Source organism: Scyliorhinus torazame, chromosome 9 (genome assembly GCF_047496885.1).
Source record: "Scyliorhinus torazame isolate Kashiwa2021f chromosome 9, sScyTor2.1, whole genome shotgun sequence".
In the NCBI taxonomy this organism is placed as follows: domain Eukaryota; kingdom Metazoa; phylum Chordata; class Chondrichthyes; order Carcharhiniformes; family Scyliorhinidae; genus Scyliorhinus; species Scyliorhinus torazame.
This window is the reverse complement of record NC_092715.1, coordinates 22,706,702-22,722,049: the sequence shown is the minus strand read 5'-3', so window position 1 is coordinate 22,722,049 and position 15,348 is coordinate 22,706,702. Positions and strand designations below refer to the sequence as shown.

Here is a 15,348-nt window from a genome sequence, read left to right as displayed (position 1 = left end):
GAGACTGCTATGTGGCATACCCAATTTTATTTCTTATTGTATTTTGCATCATTTAATGTAGTTACTGAAGTTGGCAGAATTTTATAAGAAACAAATTAGGTTTAATAGAATTAACTGTGAAACTGGAGAGCAGCAGGAACAGACATCCAAAATCATGCACAAGCCCGGAGGGGAAACAACACCCAAAGATTATACAACTGGCCCATGCCTGGTTCACGTTAATGAAAAAACATTGTACTATCACAACACTTCAAAACATTGAGCAGCATTTTGAGATGTCCACGGAAGAAGTTGGGGGATTGCACCCAAATTGCCATGTCCTGATTTGCCCTTCCTGCAGAATAAAGTCTCTGGAGTTAAATTCCACAAGCTCTCCCTCAGATTGGTAAACCATCCAGTGTGGAACACTAATTTCCTCTTTATTGCTTCACAGGGTGTTGCTGGAAAGGTCAGCATTTCTTACCCCCCAACCCCCAATTGGTCTTGAGAAGCTGGTGATGAGTCAACCTCTAGAGCCACTGCAGTCCATCTGGCATCCACAATGCTATTAGGAAGCAAGTTTGGGAAGGATATTTTGGCTGTAGGAGAGATTCCCTGAGAAGATACCATAGATAGATTTAATTATGAGGAGTGAAAAGAGCAACTGGAATCCTTTTTCACTGGGGCAGAGAAGTTTAAGAGGATGAATAGCAAGCTACTGGTGCTCTGGAGTACGATCCTTTTTTGGAGAAAGCTGCAGATTTTATTTGCATACTTTAAAATTGCAAGGCATTTCCTAGGAGCTACTTGAGCTGTGGCCTTCAATTATCATTTGGACAACTTTCCCAAGCTTTGCTCATTTTAAATGCTTCCATCGTCACCTGTCCCAACTTCATTCCTCAATGCCTCAACGATTCACCTTCAGTGCCACATGTAAGTATGTTCAATGCCGTTATGTGAAATTCCACGTAGAAAAGTGAGGGACAAAGGATAAGGAGACACAATACAGACTAAAAGGTACAATTTCAAAGAAGGTGGTGAGAACCAAAACAAATCTTTGAAATTGGCAGAACAGGTTAACAAGGGGAAGGGAGATTTGATAGAAAAGAACCTGGGGGAGCATAAGGAAAAAGTTTTTTTTAAATGAAAGAGTGGGTAGGATTTGAAATGCACTGCCTCATTGGGTGGTCAAAACAGACTTACGTAGCTTCCAAAAGAGAAGTGGATAAATATTTTTTAGAGAACAAATTGCAGAGAGCAATTGAAAGAGCCAGTGCAGTCTCGATGGGCCAAATGGCTTTCCACAGTGCTGTACTGTACGGTGTCGGGCAGATGCATTGGAACACCACCACCTGCAAGTACCCCTCCAAGCCACATACCATCCAGACTCGGAACTCTATCACCATTTCTTAACCGCAGCTGGGTCAAAATCCTGGATTTCCCTTCCTAATAGCACCGTGGATGCACCTACACCACAGACTACATGGGTTTGAGAAAGTAGCTCACCACCAATTGATCAAGGCAACGCCCATAGTGTATGAAAGAAAAATACTATTCTATGTCTCCCTTTTAAGAATTTATTTTCATGGAGGGCTGAGAATTCTCTACTAGAGAGCACTGGAGGCTGGGTCATTGAACATATTCAGGGCTGAGTTCGAATTTTGACTGACAAAGGGGTCAAGGGTTAAGGAGGGCAGACAGGAAGATGAAGTTGAGGCCACAGGCCAGATTAGCCAGGATCGCATGAAATGGCAGAGCAGGCTCGAAGGATCAAATGGCCTCCTCCCGCTCCTGAATCGATTGTTCTTGTGCCTTGTGTTCTCGGATTGGTTCATGTTAATAATATTTCAGATATTTAACTAATTCCCATTTTCCACTTGGCAGACAAATCTGTTGGCATGTATGCGCATTTGCCTTGTTGCCTTTAAAATGCAGTTCACATTTAATTTCTTGCAGTTGTCAAACGTTCCACAAGCAAAATGTTAATTCATCTATTCTTTGCTCTGTGCAGCTGGTTTGTGATGCTGAACAAGGCCAACAGCGCGGGTTCAATTCCCGTACCGGCTGAGAATTCTGAATTCTCCCTCTGTGTACCTGAACAGGCGCCGGAATGTGGCGACTAGGGGTTTTTCACAGTAACTTCATTGCAGTGTTAATGTAAGCCTACTTGTGACAATAAAGGTTATTTATTATTTTATTTATTATTGTTCAGTCCTTCCAGCAATTTTCATTTTTGTTCCAAATTTAGAGATGTTCTAAATGGAGGGTTTTTGATGGAGAAAAAGGGAGAAACTGGATAGCGATCGGGCAATACAGATTTAAAAAAAAAAAGTCAGATGCAAGATAGGGGCAGCACGGTAGCATTGTGGATAGCACAATTGCTTCACAGCTTCAGGGTCCCAGGTTAGACAGAATCATAAAAACCCTGCAGTGCAGAAAGTGGCCATTCGGCCCATCGAGTCTGCACTGACCCACCTACCTAGCCCACTCCCCTGCAACCCCACCTAACCTTTGGACACATAGGAGCAATTTAGCACGGCCAATCCACCTATCTTGCACATCTTTGGATTGTGGGAGGAAACCTACGCAGACACGGGGAAGAACAGACAGTCACCCAAGGTTGTGATCGCACCTAGGTTCCTGGCACTGTGAGGTATCAGTGCCAACCACTATGCCACCATGCCGGCACAGGTTTCGCACAATCATTTCAGTACATTTTATTCTTTAATGATCTTTCAAGAATTTCCAGTGCAAAAGGAGGCCATTCGGCCCATCAGGTCTGCACCGGCTCTTGGAAAGAGCACCCTACCCAAGGTCCACACCTCCACTCTATCCCCATAACCCAGTAACCCCACCCAACACTAGGGGCAATTTTGGACACCAATGGCAATTTATCATGGCCAATCCACCTAACCTACACATCTTTGGACTGCGGGAGGAAGCCGGAGCACCCGGAGGAAACCCACGCATACACGGGGAGGATGTGCAGAGTCCACATAGACAGTGACCCAAGCCGGAATCAAACCTGGGACCCTGGAGCTGTGAAGCAATTGTGCTATCCACAATGCTACCGTGCTGCCCTTGCATTCCTGTAGTAGCATTCCTTTCACTTGTGTCCCACATCCAACGTGGAAGAATAGGACTCGACCGAATCGTTACCCTCCTGGTTCAGCTGAATCTTACAGAGCAGGGAGATCCCAGGTTAATCTGTGCTTATCACAGGTGAAGCAGTAGTAGACAGTGCTATTATTGGTCTGAGCACCAATGGATTAGCCAAGGGCAGGGGAGGGAGAAGCAAATAAATCAGTTCAGTCCATGAGGGTCATTTAGGAGTCTGGTAACAGCGGGGAAGAAGCTGTTTTTGAACCTTCAATGTGTGCCCTCAGACTTTTGAATCTCCTGCCTCTATACATAAATAAATCTTGTACACATATCTCATTGATGTTGGTGGGATTTTACTCTACGGAAACTCCATCCAATGGTGAGCGCAATTCAAAATATTTAATTGGCTGTGAGCACTTTGTGAGAAGTCGAGGACACAAAATTTGCTATTTAACAACAACTTGTATTTATATAGTACGTTTAACTTAATTAAACATAGCAAAGAGTTTCACAGGAGCATTACATAAAGTATGACACCAAGCTAGCAAGGATATATCTGGTCAGATGATCAAAAGCATGGAAAGTAGTGGAGGGAAGACCTTTCAGAACTCCGGGCCAAGGCAACTGAAAGCACGGTGGATCAATAAATAGTGCTGCAAATATAACTGGGAACGCACAAGAGGTCAGAATTAAAGGAGCAGATATCTTGGATCATTGTGGAGCTGGAGGAGATTACAGAGATTGGGAGGGCTAGCCCATGGATGGATTTTAAGATCAAGGCGGTGCTTGACCTAGTGCCCACATAGGTCAATGAGCACAAAGGTTATAGGGGAATGGGACACACTGTGAGTTAAGACATGGACTTAAATTCTTCCTAAAATCTTTCCTCAGAGTTAATCCTTCAAGTTTAGGACTAGTCTCATGTGCTGTTTCAAATAATTACAATATTATCCCCACAAATTGTGTTTGCAACTTATTTTAAGTTAACTGTTGACAATTTGCTATCTTCACTTTAACTTTGATCGTTATAAAAAAATATTTTGGATGAATGTTTAGGGAATAGTACTTTGAATTGGATCAAGCTACCAGGTTTTAACTTCAGGTTTAAGTCATGGCAGGAGAGCTCAGACCCGTGTCATGCTCCTCTTGTGAGATGTGGCAAGTCAGGGACCCTTCTGGTGTCCCTGACTCCTTCATCTGCAAGAAGTGTGTCCAACTGCAGCTCCTGTTAGACCGCTTGACGGCTCTGGAGCTGCGGATGGACTCACTTTGGAGCATTCGCGATGCTGAGGAAGTTGTGGATAGCACATTCAGTGAGTTGGTCACACCGCAGATTAAAATTACTGAGGCAGATAGGGAATGGGTGACCAACAGACAGAGGAAGAGTAGGAAGGCAGTGCAGGGATCCCCTGCGGTCATCTCCCTCCAAAACAGATTTACCGTTTTGGAAACTGTTGGGGGAGATGGCTCACCAGGGGAAGGTGGCAGCAGCCAGGTTCATGGCACCGTGGCTGGCTCTGCTGCACAGAAGGGCGGGAAAAAGAGTGGCAGAGCTATAGTGATAGGGGATTCAATTGTAAGGGGAATAGACAGGCATTTCTGCGGACGCAAACGAGAATCCAGGTTGGTATGTTGCCTCCCTGGTGCAAGGGTCAAGGATGTCTCGGAGCGGCTGCAGGGCATTCTGGAGGGGGAGGGTGAACAGCCAGCTGTCGTGGGGCATATAGGCACCAACGATATAGGTAAAAAACGGGATGAGGTTCTACAAGCTGAATTTAGGGAGTTAGGAGTTAAACTAAAAAGTAGGACCTCAAAGGTAGTAATCTCAGGATTGCTACCAGTGCCACGTGATAGTCAGAGTAGGAATGACAGGATAGCTAGGATGAATACGTGGCTTGAGAGATGGTGCAAGAGGGAGGGTTTCAAATTCCTGGGACATTGGGACCGGTTCTGGGGGAGGGGGGGCCTGTACAAATCGGACGGTCTGCATCTGGGTGGGACTGGAACCAATGTTCTCGGGGGGGTGTTTGCTAGTGCAGTTGGGGAGGGTTTAAACTAATGTGGAAGGGGGATGGGAACCGATGTAGGAAGTCAGTGGGGACAGAAACAAAAGGCAGGAAGGGAGAGTGTGTAAAGCATGACCAGAGAAAGCAGGGCAGAGAGCAAGGAAAGTCTACATTAAACTGCATTTATTTCAATGCAAGGGGCCTGACGGGCAAAGCGGATGAACTCCGGGCATGGACGGGCACATGGGACTGGGATATTATAGCTATGACTGAAACATGGCTAAGGGAGGGGCAGGACTGGCAGCTCAATGTTCCGGGGTACAGATGCTATAGAAAGGATAGAACAGGAGGTAAGAGAGGAGGGGGAGTGGCGTTTTTGATTAGGGAGAACATCACGGCAGTACTTAGAGGGGATATATCCGAGGGTTCGCCCACTGAGTCTATATGGGTGGAACTGAAAAATAAGAAGGGAGAGATCACCTTGGTAGGACTGTACTACAGGCCCCCAAATAGTCAGCGGGAAATTGAGGAGCAAATATGTAAGGAGATTACAGATAGCTGCAAGAATAATAGGGTGGTAATAGTAGGGGACTTTAACTTTCCCAACATTGACTGGGACAGCCATAGCATTAGGGGCTTGGATGGAGGGAAATTTGTTGAGTGTATTCAGGAGGAATTTCTCATTCAGTATGTGGATGGACCGACTAGAGAGGGGGCAAAACTTGACCTCGTCTTGGGAAATAAGGAAGGGCAAGTGACAGAAGTGTTAGTGAGGGATCACTTTGGGACAAGTGACCATAACTCCATTAGTTTTAAGATAGCTATGGAGAATGATAGGTCTGGCCCAAGAGTTAAAATTCTTAATTGGGGCAAGGCCAATTTTGATGGTATCAGACAGGAACTTTCAGAGGTAGATTGGGGGAGACTGTTGGCAGGCAAAGGGACGGCTGGTAAATGGGAGGCTTTTAAAAATGTGTTAACCAGGGTGCAGGGTAAGCACATTCCCTTTAGAGTGAAGGGCAAGGCTGGTAGAAGTAGGGAACCCTGGATGACTCGAGATATTGAGACTCTGGTCAAAAAGAAGAAGGAGGCATATGACGTACATAAGCAACTGGGATCAAGTGGATCCCTTGAAGAGTATAGAGATTGTCGAAATAGAGTTAAGAGGGAAATCAGGAGGGCAAAAAGGGGACATGAAATTGCTTTGGCAAATAATGCAAAGGAGAATCCAAAGAGATTCTACAGATACATAACGGGGAAAAGAGTAACTAGGGACAGAGTAGGGCCTCTTAAGGATCAACAAGGACATCTATGTGCAGAGCCACAAGAGTTGGGTGAGATCCTGAATGAATATTTCTCATCGGTATTCACGGTGGAGAAAGGCATGGATGTTAGGAAACTAAGGGAAATAAATAGTGATGTCTTGAGAAGTGTACATATTACAGAGGTGGTGGTGCTGGAAGTCTTAAAGCGCATTAAATCCCCGGGACCTGATGAAATGTATCCCAGGATGTTGTGGGAGGCTAGGGGGGAAATTGCGGGTCCCCTAACAGAGATATTTGAATCATCGGCAGCCACAGGTGAGGTGCCTGAAGATTGGAGAGTGGCGAATGTTGTGCCCTTGTTTAAGAAGGGCAGCAGGGAAAAGCCTGGGAACTACAGACCGGTGAGCCTAACGTCTGTAGTAGGTAAGTTGCTAGAAGGTATTCTGAGAGACAGGATCTACAAGCATTTAGAGAGGCAAGGACTGATTCGGGGCAGTCAGCATGGCTTTGTGCGTGGAAAATCATGTCTCACAAATTTGATTGAGTTTTTTGAGGGGGTGACCAAGAAGGTAGATGAGGGCAGTGCAGTAGACGTTGTCTACATGGACTTTAGCAAAGCCTTTGACAAGGTACCGCATGGTAGGTTGTTGCAGAAGGTTAAAGCTCATGGGATCCAGGGTGAGGTTGCCAATTGGATTCAAAATTGGCTGGACGACAAAAGACAGAGGATGGTTGTAGAGGGTTGTTTTTCAAATTGGAGGCCTGTGACCAGTGGTGTGCCTCAGGGATCGGTGCTGGGTCCACTGTTATTTGTGATTTATATTAATGATTTGGATGAGAATTTAGGAGGCATGGTTAGTAAGTTTGCAGATGACACCAAGATTGGTGGCACAGTGGATAGTGAAGGTGGTTATCTAGGATTGCAACGGGATCTTGATCAATTAGGCCAGTGGGCCGACGAATGGCAGATGGAGTTTAATTTAGATAAATGTGAGGTGATGCATTTTGGCAGATCGAATCAGGCCAGGACCTACTCAGTTAATGGTATGGCGTTGGGGAGAGTTATAGAACAAAGAGACCTAGGAGTATGGTTCATAGCTCCTTGAAGGTGGAGTCGCAGGTGGACAGGGTGGTGAAGAAGGCATTCGGCATGCTTGGTTTCATTGGTCAGAACATTGAATACAGGAGTTGGGACGTCTTGTTGAAGTTGTACAAGACATTGGTACGGCCACACTTGGAATACTGTGTGCAGTTCTGGTCACCCTATTATAGAAAGGATATTATTAAACTAGAAAGAGTGCAGAAAAGATTTACTAGGATGTTGCCGGGACTTGATGGTTTGAGTTATAAGGAGAGGCTGGATAGACTGGGACTTTTTTCCCTGGAGCGTAGGAGGCTTAGGGGTGATCTTATAGAGGTCTATAAAATAATGAGGGGCATAGATAAGGTAGATAGTCAACATCTTTTCCCAAAGGTAGGGGAGTCTAAAACTAGAGGGCATAGGTTTAAGGTGAGAGGGGAGAGATTCAGAAGGGCCCAGAGGGGCAATTTCTTCACTCAGAGGGTAGTGAGTGTCTGGAATGTGCTGCCAGAGGTAGTAGTAGAGGCGGGTACAATTGTGTCTTTTAAAAAGCATTTAGATAGTTACATGGGTAAGATGGGTATAGAGGGTTATGGGCCAAGTGCGGGCAACTGGGACTAGCTTACTGGTAAAAACTGGGCGGCATGGACTGGTTGGGCCGAAGGGCCTGTTTCCATGCTGTAAACTTCTATGATTCTATGATTCTAGGTTAAAAAATGAAAATGAAGTACTAATATCCTGCTTTGCTCGCTCAACAAGCTCCTTCTGACAACTGTACGGCAACACATTTGAGTTTATGGCACAACACATTTGGTTTAATTTAACCGGCAGCGAATGATCTGAATGCAATCAGGTTTCTGAAGCGCGCCACAAAAGACAGAAGGCCTGCCTGGGCTAAGGTGCTGTGCAGCCATTTCAGAACACTGACTTTTGGTGAGGGGTGGGGGAACTAAATGGTTAAAGAATGTCTGTTAGTGGAAGTACACATATATGCAGGCCAGGATTGTGCACAGTTCGTTCCCAAAAGTCTAACTGCCTAACCTCACAAGTCAAGGGTATGAAAAACTTGCTGGGCTATGGGAAAGTGAGAGAATGGGACTAATTGGATATTTCTTTCCAAGAGTTGGCATGGGTGCAATGGACCAAATTATCTCTTGTGCTGTATGATTCAATGACATTTCAGTGTTTAAATCAATTCAGAATATCTAACACAGAATTTTGGACACAATTGTGACAAGTGAACTGCTGACTCATTAACTACACGATGTAACATGCATCATTTCACACAGAAATTAAAATAATCAGCTACAGTCAAGCACCAGTGACTTTGCCTACAATACCGGCAATTAAGTTCAGTTTAACCATAGAGGTTTTCATATTTAATAAATGAGAAATAATTTACCTGTCGACCAGTTCTTTCATCCCCTCCTTATCTGGCACCAACGATTGATCCTGATCATCAGCCAATGGCGTCCCAGCTTGGCGATAAATACATCGAACCATGTAACGTACCTCTGACCAATAATGCTGAAGCTGTTGAGATTCTCGCTCGTTCTCTGCTGATATTTCTCTGCAAAGAATTAGGTCATTCAATAACAATTAGTTAAATCCTCGAGAAGGAAAGAGTCACAATGTCAATCAGTCATTTTCGGGAAATAAACCAACTGGCTCTGGTTTACAAATCAATGCGTGCGCGTGGACTAAACTTGCTGCGTGTGATATCTCTTTGAGGCACTTTTAAACAAGCGCCAGACCACAGCACAAATCAGCCGCGAGCGAGTCCCTTTACTCAACCAGCTCACAGTTTTAACTCTTCTCAGCTGACTCACATGCTTCTGGACATGTGGACTGAGTTTCTTGGTTTGGGAAAGGCTGCAGTCCTCTAGGAGAATGATACCAGGATTAAAAAGGTTTAATTATGACAACAGGTTGCATTACCTTTCATACAGAAAATTAAGGGGTGGGCATTGAGGTGTTTAAGAGGATTTAATAGGGTATGCAGAAACTATTTCCTCTGATGGGAGAGTCCTGCATAAAAGGGGGCATGACCTTAAAATTCAAGGGTGATGTCAGAAGCGCTTGCTCATACAAAGAGTAGTGGAAACCTGAAACACTACTCCAAAAGGTCATTGAGGCTGGGGGGTAGAATGTGCAAACTACAGTGACCTGGGGCCGGAATCGAACTCGGGTCCTCAGCGCCGTAGGCAACCGTGCTCACCACTTACGCCACCGTGCCGCCCTAATATATATATATATATATATATTTATTGAAGTTTTAATTCTAACAAATAACGCAATAAAACCACAAGAATGGCATAGCACAGGGTGGCAGAGTGATGCAGTGGTTAGCACTGCTGCATCATGATACCGAAGACCTGGGTTCGATCCAGGCCCCAGGTCACTGTCCATGTGGAGTTTGCATATTCTACCAGTGTCTGCGTGGGTCTTACCCCCAACAACCCAAAGATGTGCAGGGTTGATGGACTGACCATGCTAAATTGCCCCTCAATCAGAAAAAAGGTAATTGGGTACTTTAAATTTCTTTTAAAAAAAAGAATGGTACAGACAGCAAGAACAAAAAGGTCTCAGCATACATGGATACCGAGGGGAACAGGAAAACACTAATACAACTCGCTCAATACAATCATTAGACTCAACTTGATTCCACGATACACACCACCAGAGAAAAGGGAGCAAAGAATAAGGCCATGAAAACATGCTAAAATGGTGCACACCTTCCCAGGCGGCAACTGTTCGCTGCGACCACAAGAGTTCAGGACAGATTTTTCATGCATGTTTAGACGCGCACCAGCACACATTTCCCTCACCTCCAGTAGGACCGGAGGCATCAATGACACGTCAACCTCCTCCACTTGGATAACAGACCTGCTTGTACCCTGCAGAACCAATCACTGATTCTTTACACTCACCATAACAAAAAGGAAAAATACAAAGAAAATATATGAGAAACCAGTTCTAAATAATTGGGACTCTTGGGAGAGGAACCCACTCCCTGCCCCGCAGAATGGCAAGGGAAAACCCACGTATCCCATTGAACCAAACCAGGGTTGCACTCCCTTTAGAGCAAGCACATCTTCCTCAGAAAAGGAGACCAAAACTGCACACAATATTCTAGGTGTAGCCTCACCAAGGACCTGTATAATTGCAACAACACATCCCTGCTCCTCTCGCAATGATGGCCAACATACCATTAGCCTTCTTTACCGCCTGCTGCACCTGCATGCTTACCTTCAGCGACTGGTGCACAAGGACACCCAGGTCCTGCTGCACACTCCCCTCTCTCAATTTACAACTGATCAGGCAGTAATCTGCCTTCCTGTTTTTGCTTCCAAAGTGAACCTCACACTTATCCAAATTATACTGCATCTGCCATTGATTTGCCCACTCGCCCAACCTGTCCAGATCATGCTGTAGGATCTCTGCATCCTCATCACAGTTCACCCTCCCACCTAACTTGGTATCATCTGCAAACCTTGAGATGTTACATTTTGTTCCCTCATCCAAATCATTAATATATATTGTGAATAGCTGCGATCCCAGCACCGATCCCTGTGGCACCTCACAATTTGAAAAGGACCCATTAATTCTACTCTTTGTTTCCTCTCTGCCAACCAGTTTTCTATCCACCTCAATACACTTCCCCCAATCCCATGCGCTTTAATCTTGCACAATAATCTCTTATGCAGGACTTTGTCAAACACCTTCTGAAAGTCCAAATATACCACATCAACTGGCTCCCCCTTGTCGACTGTACTGGTTACCTCTTCAAAGAATTCCAACAGATTTGTCAAACATGATTTTTCCTTCATAAATCCATGCTGACTCTGACTGATCCTGCCACTGCTTTCTAAATGATCCGCTATAAAGTCCTTGATAATGGATTCAAGAATTTTCCCTACTATCGATGTCTATAATTCCCTGTTTTCTTTCTACCTCCCTTTTTGAATATTAGAGTGACATGAGCTACCCTCCAATCTGCAGGGACTGTTCCAGAATCTATCGAATCCCGGAAGATGACCATCAATGCATCCACTATTTCCAAAGCCACCTCCTTAAGCACTCTGGGATGCAGATTCTCAGGCAGAGGATTTATCCGCCTTCAATCCCGTTAATTTTTCCAGCATAATTTCTCTACTAATATTGAACTCCCTCAGTTCTTCCCTCTCACTGAACCTTTCATTCCCCAACATTTCTGGTATCTGATTTGTGTCCTCTTTTGTGAAGACAGAACCACAGTATGTATTCAATTGCTCAGCCATTTCTTTGTTGAATCTGATGCACCCAGTTTCCAAGTCAAGATTGGTAAAGCATAGCAGCTAATTTTCAAACTCAATCGGCAACTCGCCTCCCACATCCCAGAAAAGACCGGACTCACGAACGCTCCTTGTCCAGCCCCCACTTCCTGAATTGGTCAGGATAGACAACATACCAAACTGCAAGATTTTGATGAACCGAATGTGGGCCCCCACCAGGGCAAATGTGCTATCAACTACCAGGATTCGCTTCTCCACTCTCCCAAGAATACTTTGCAGTTCATCAGTGCCATGGAGCCATCATCCAAAACATCATTTGCAATGGCTGCCATCATCCTGATGCAAACATCTCCACTGAGGCGTGGGCCCACTCACCATCAGAAGCGCCACTGCAAGCTGGATCCCACCCCAGCCATCTCCGATCACCTCAATCAAACGATGATTCTCTTTATTTAACTCAGCTCCTCCTCACCAAACTCCAACCAGGATCATCCAGGGACATAGTGCAAGGCACATAGCCCCCCAAAATTATGGAATGTGCATTAAGATTAAAATAAAGGATTAAAAGAGTACAGCCGAGCTCGGGAAAACGCAGCCGCTCCCGTGCTCCCATCATGGGACACCTCTCAATAGAATTTTGGTTATGGATCCAAGTTGGGTAAATAGAGTTCAGATTCACAACTGATCTAAAGACTCGATGAACTGAATGGCATACTCCTGTTCTTTCTTGTATTCCCACTGATAGTAGAGCATGCCTACAGTCACTGAATCAAGTACTTGAAAACTTTGTTTAAATTTTGGTATCTGCTTCATGCTGGGCAAAATGCACAGGGCATGTAACATTCCCAATTCATAGTTTCTGTTCCTGCAATGATGTTTATTTGTCTCAGTAAATCTACAAGCACCATTGGTACTCAGAAGTATCTCACACAAAAGACAATTCTAGGCATGCATGATTTAACATGAAATTTAAATTATTTTACTACAGAAGACATCACAGCAAAGTCCCACCTGCCCTCAGGTTATTTCCAGTATTTAGATTAAGTAGGTGTTTAGTAGTACAGATTTTAAATATTGCTATAAAAATAGGAGACATGTGTAATGGTATCTAGTATAATGATCATGTAGAATAGTGTGTAGTTGCAGCTTCTAGCCACTAGATGGAGTAAGAGCACATTTCACAACCCAGAGTGGTCCACGTGCTCAGGGAGTGGAGTTATGAGAGAGGGTTGGAGACAGTCGTGTTTTCAGTAGCTGTGTATTGAAGTTATTTGAACTAATACTTAGCTTTTTTGGCATACTTAAGAATTCACAATTTATAGCATAGTGTAACTAAATTGACTTTGATTTAGTACAAAGTCTGCATGTTCTTTGTAGCAACACTACAACCTTAATAATATTAATTTGAACAAAGAACATCACAACATGTCAAAGCTTTTTATCTTGTACTCATCAGGACAGACTCTCAAGAATACCAACTGTAAAAGGAACAACAATTTATACTGCATTTGAAGAGACTTTTGAGTGGTTGGCAAGTAGACTCTGATTGGCAGAGGTGTTGCAATAGAGGCGTTAACAAATTTGGGATAACAGCATAGTTTGACTCACAGCTGAATTCTCAAATTTCATAGAGAGCATTAGCTTCAAGTTTGTACCAGTGTTCACTTCCAAATGTATTGATGAAGTGAGATACAGTCCAATGATCGAGTGCGCATTTATGTGAGATGAGACTCCGTGGGATCCCTACAGTGCAGAAGGAGGCCATTCGGCCCACTAAGTCTGCACTGACCAGGCCCACTCCCCACCCTATCCCCACAACCCAACCCATCCTGTACATCTTTGGACACTAAGGGGCAATTTTAGCATGGCCAAACCACCTGAACTGTGTATCTTTGAACAGATGAGCCGTGGGGTTACTAATTTACACCATGCCCTACACTGCATTTGGTCTGAGGTGTACGAATATATTTCGCTTTTTTGGGTCAGTTTGTGCCGTGATATTGCCTCAATAGGTGAGCTTACCATAAACAATACCCACTTGAAACATGCAAGAACAAGGAGGAGTAGGCAATTCAACTACTAAACACCTGCTTAATCATTCAATACCACCATGGCTGATATCATCTCTGCCTCGTCGCCACCTTCCTGTTCCCCATAATCCTTCATTCCTCTACTAATTGCAAACCTACCTATCTCTTCCTTAAATTTGTTGTACCGGCATCCACTACACTCTGGGGTACAGAATTCCTCAAATTCATGACCCTTAGCAAAGTAATTCCTTCTCATTTTGGTTTTACATCTTCCAACCCTCAGCTTAAAACTGTGGCCTCTCGTTCTAGAATATTCAACAAGGGGAAACATGCACTCTCTGTCTACTCTGTCAATCTCCTTTGGCATCTTATGTACCTCAATTATATCTCCCCTCACTTCAGTGAGCATTGGCCTAAATTGCTCAATCTCTCTTCATAAGAAGAGTCCCTAGTCCCAGAAATCAATCTAGTGAACCTTCTCTGAATCGTCTCTAATGCATTTACATTCTTCCTCAAGCAAGGGGACCAAAACTGTTCGCAGTACTGCAGATGCTCTCTCACCAATGCCCTATTCAGTTGCAACGGCACGCCGCCATTTTAATATTCTATTCCATTAGCAATGAATGACAAAATTCCATTTGCCTTCCTCATTACTTGCTGCAACTGTTTACTAACCTTCTGCGTTTCATGCACGAGAACACCCTTGGCACCATAGCATTTTGAATTTTCTCTCCATTTTGATGTTAAGTTGCCTTTTTATTCTTCTGACCAAAATGGATAACCTCATACATATCCAGGTCAAATTCCATCTGTCAAATTTCGGCCCACTCACTTAACCTATCCACCATATCCATTTGTAAATTTATTTCCTCATTGCAACTTGCTGTCCCACCTATTTTAGTGTCATCTGCAAATCTGGCTATAGTACCTCTGTCCCTGCATCAGAGTTATTAATATGGATTTTAAATAGTTGGGGCCCCGAGGACTGAAACCTGTAGCACACCACTAGTTACAGCTTGCCAACCAGAAAAGAGCCCATTTATCCCCACTCTCTGCTGCCTGTAGGTTAGCCAATCCTCTATCCAAGCCAATATATTACCCCGAACCCCATAGGATCTTACATTGTGTATTAATCTTTTGTGCAGCGCCTTATCAAATGCCTTCTGGAAGTCCAGATATACATCTACAGGACCCTCATTATCCACTTTTGCTTGTTACATCTTCAAAGAACTCTAGCAAATTAGTTAAACACAATTTATCCATCATGAAATCATGCTGGCTCTGATGAATTGCATTTTGACTTTCCAAATATCCCATTACTCCTTCCTTAAAAATGGATTCCGACAATTTCTCAATGACAAACTAACTGGTCTATAGTTTACTACTTTCTGCCTTTCTCTCTTTTTTGAACAGGGGTGTTACATTAACCTTTTTTATCCTTTTTCCAATCCACTGGAACCTTTCCAGTATCCAGAGAATTTTGGAATATTATAACCAATTCCTCCACTATCTCTGCTGCCACACCCTCAGCAGTTTTGCACTGTGAAGTCACTTCAGCGGAAGCAGTTTGGCAGTGCAATTAATGGCGCCACCAGACATAGAGTAAATCTC

General features: G+C 44.1%; 1 protein-coding gene across 2 annotated transcripts in view; it reads right to left on the bottom strand.

The window, feature by feature from the left end:
* The window catches only part of fam193a (family with sequence similarity 193 member A), a 304,881-nt gene that overhangs the window by 79,152 nt on the left and 210,381 nt on the right, over nucleotides 1-15,348 (bottom strand). For both annotated transcript variants that reach the window (XM_072515688.1, XM_072515689.1), the window contains exon 5: nucleotides 8,836-9,003. In XM_072515688.1, coding sequence (XP_072371789.1) covers nucleotides 8,836-9,003 — 168 coding nt within the window. The remainder of the gene's footprint in view (nucleotides 1-8,835; nucleotides 9,004-15,348) is intronic.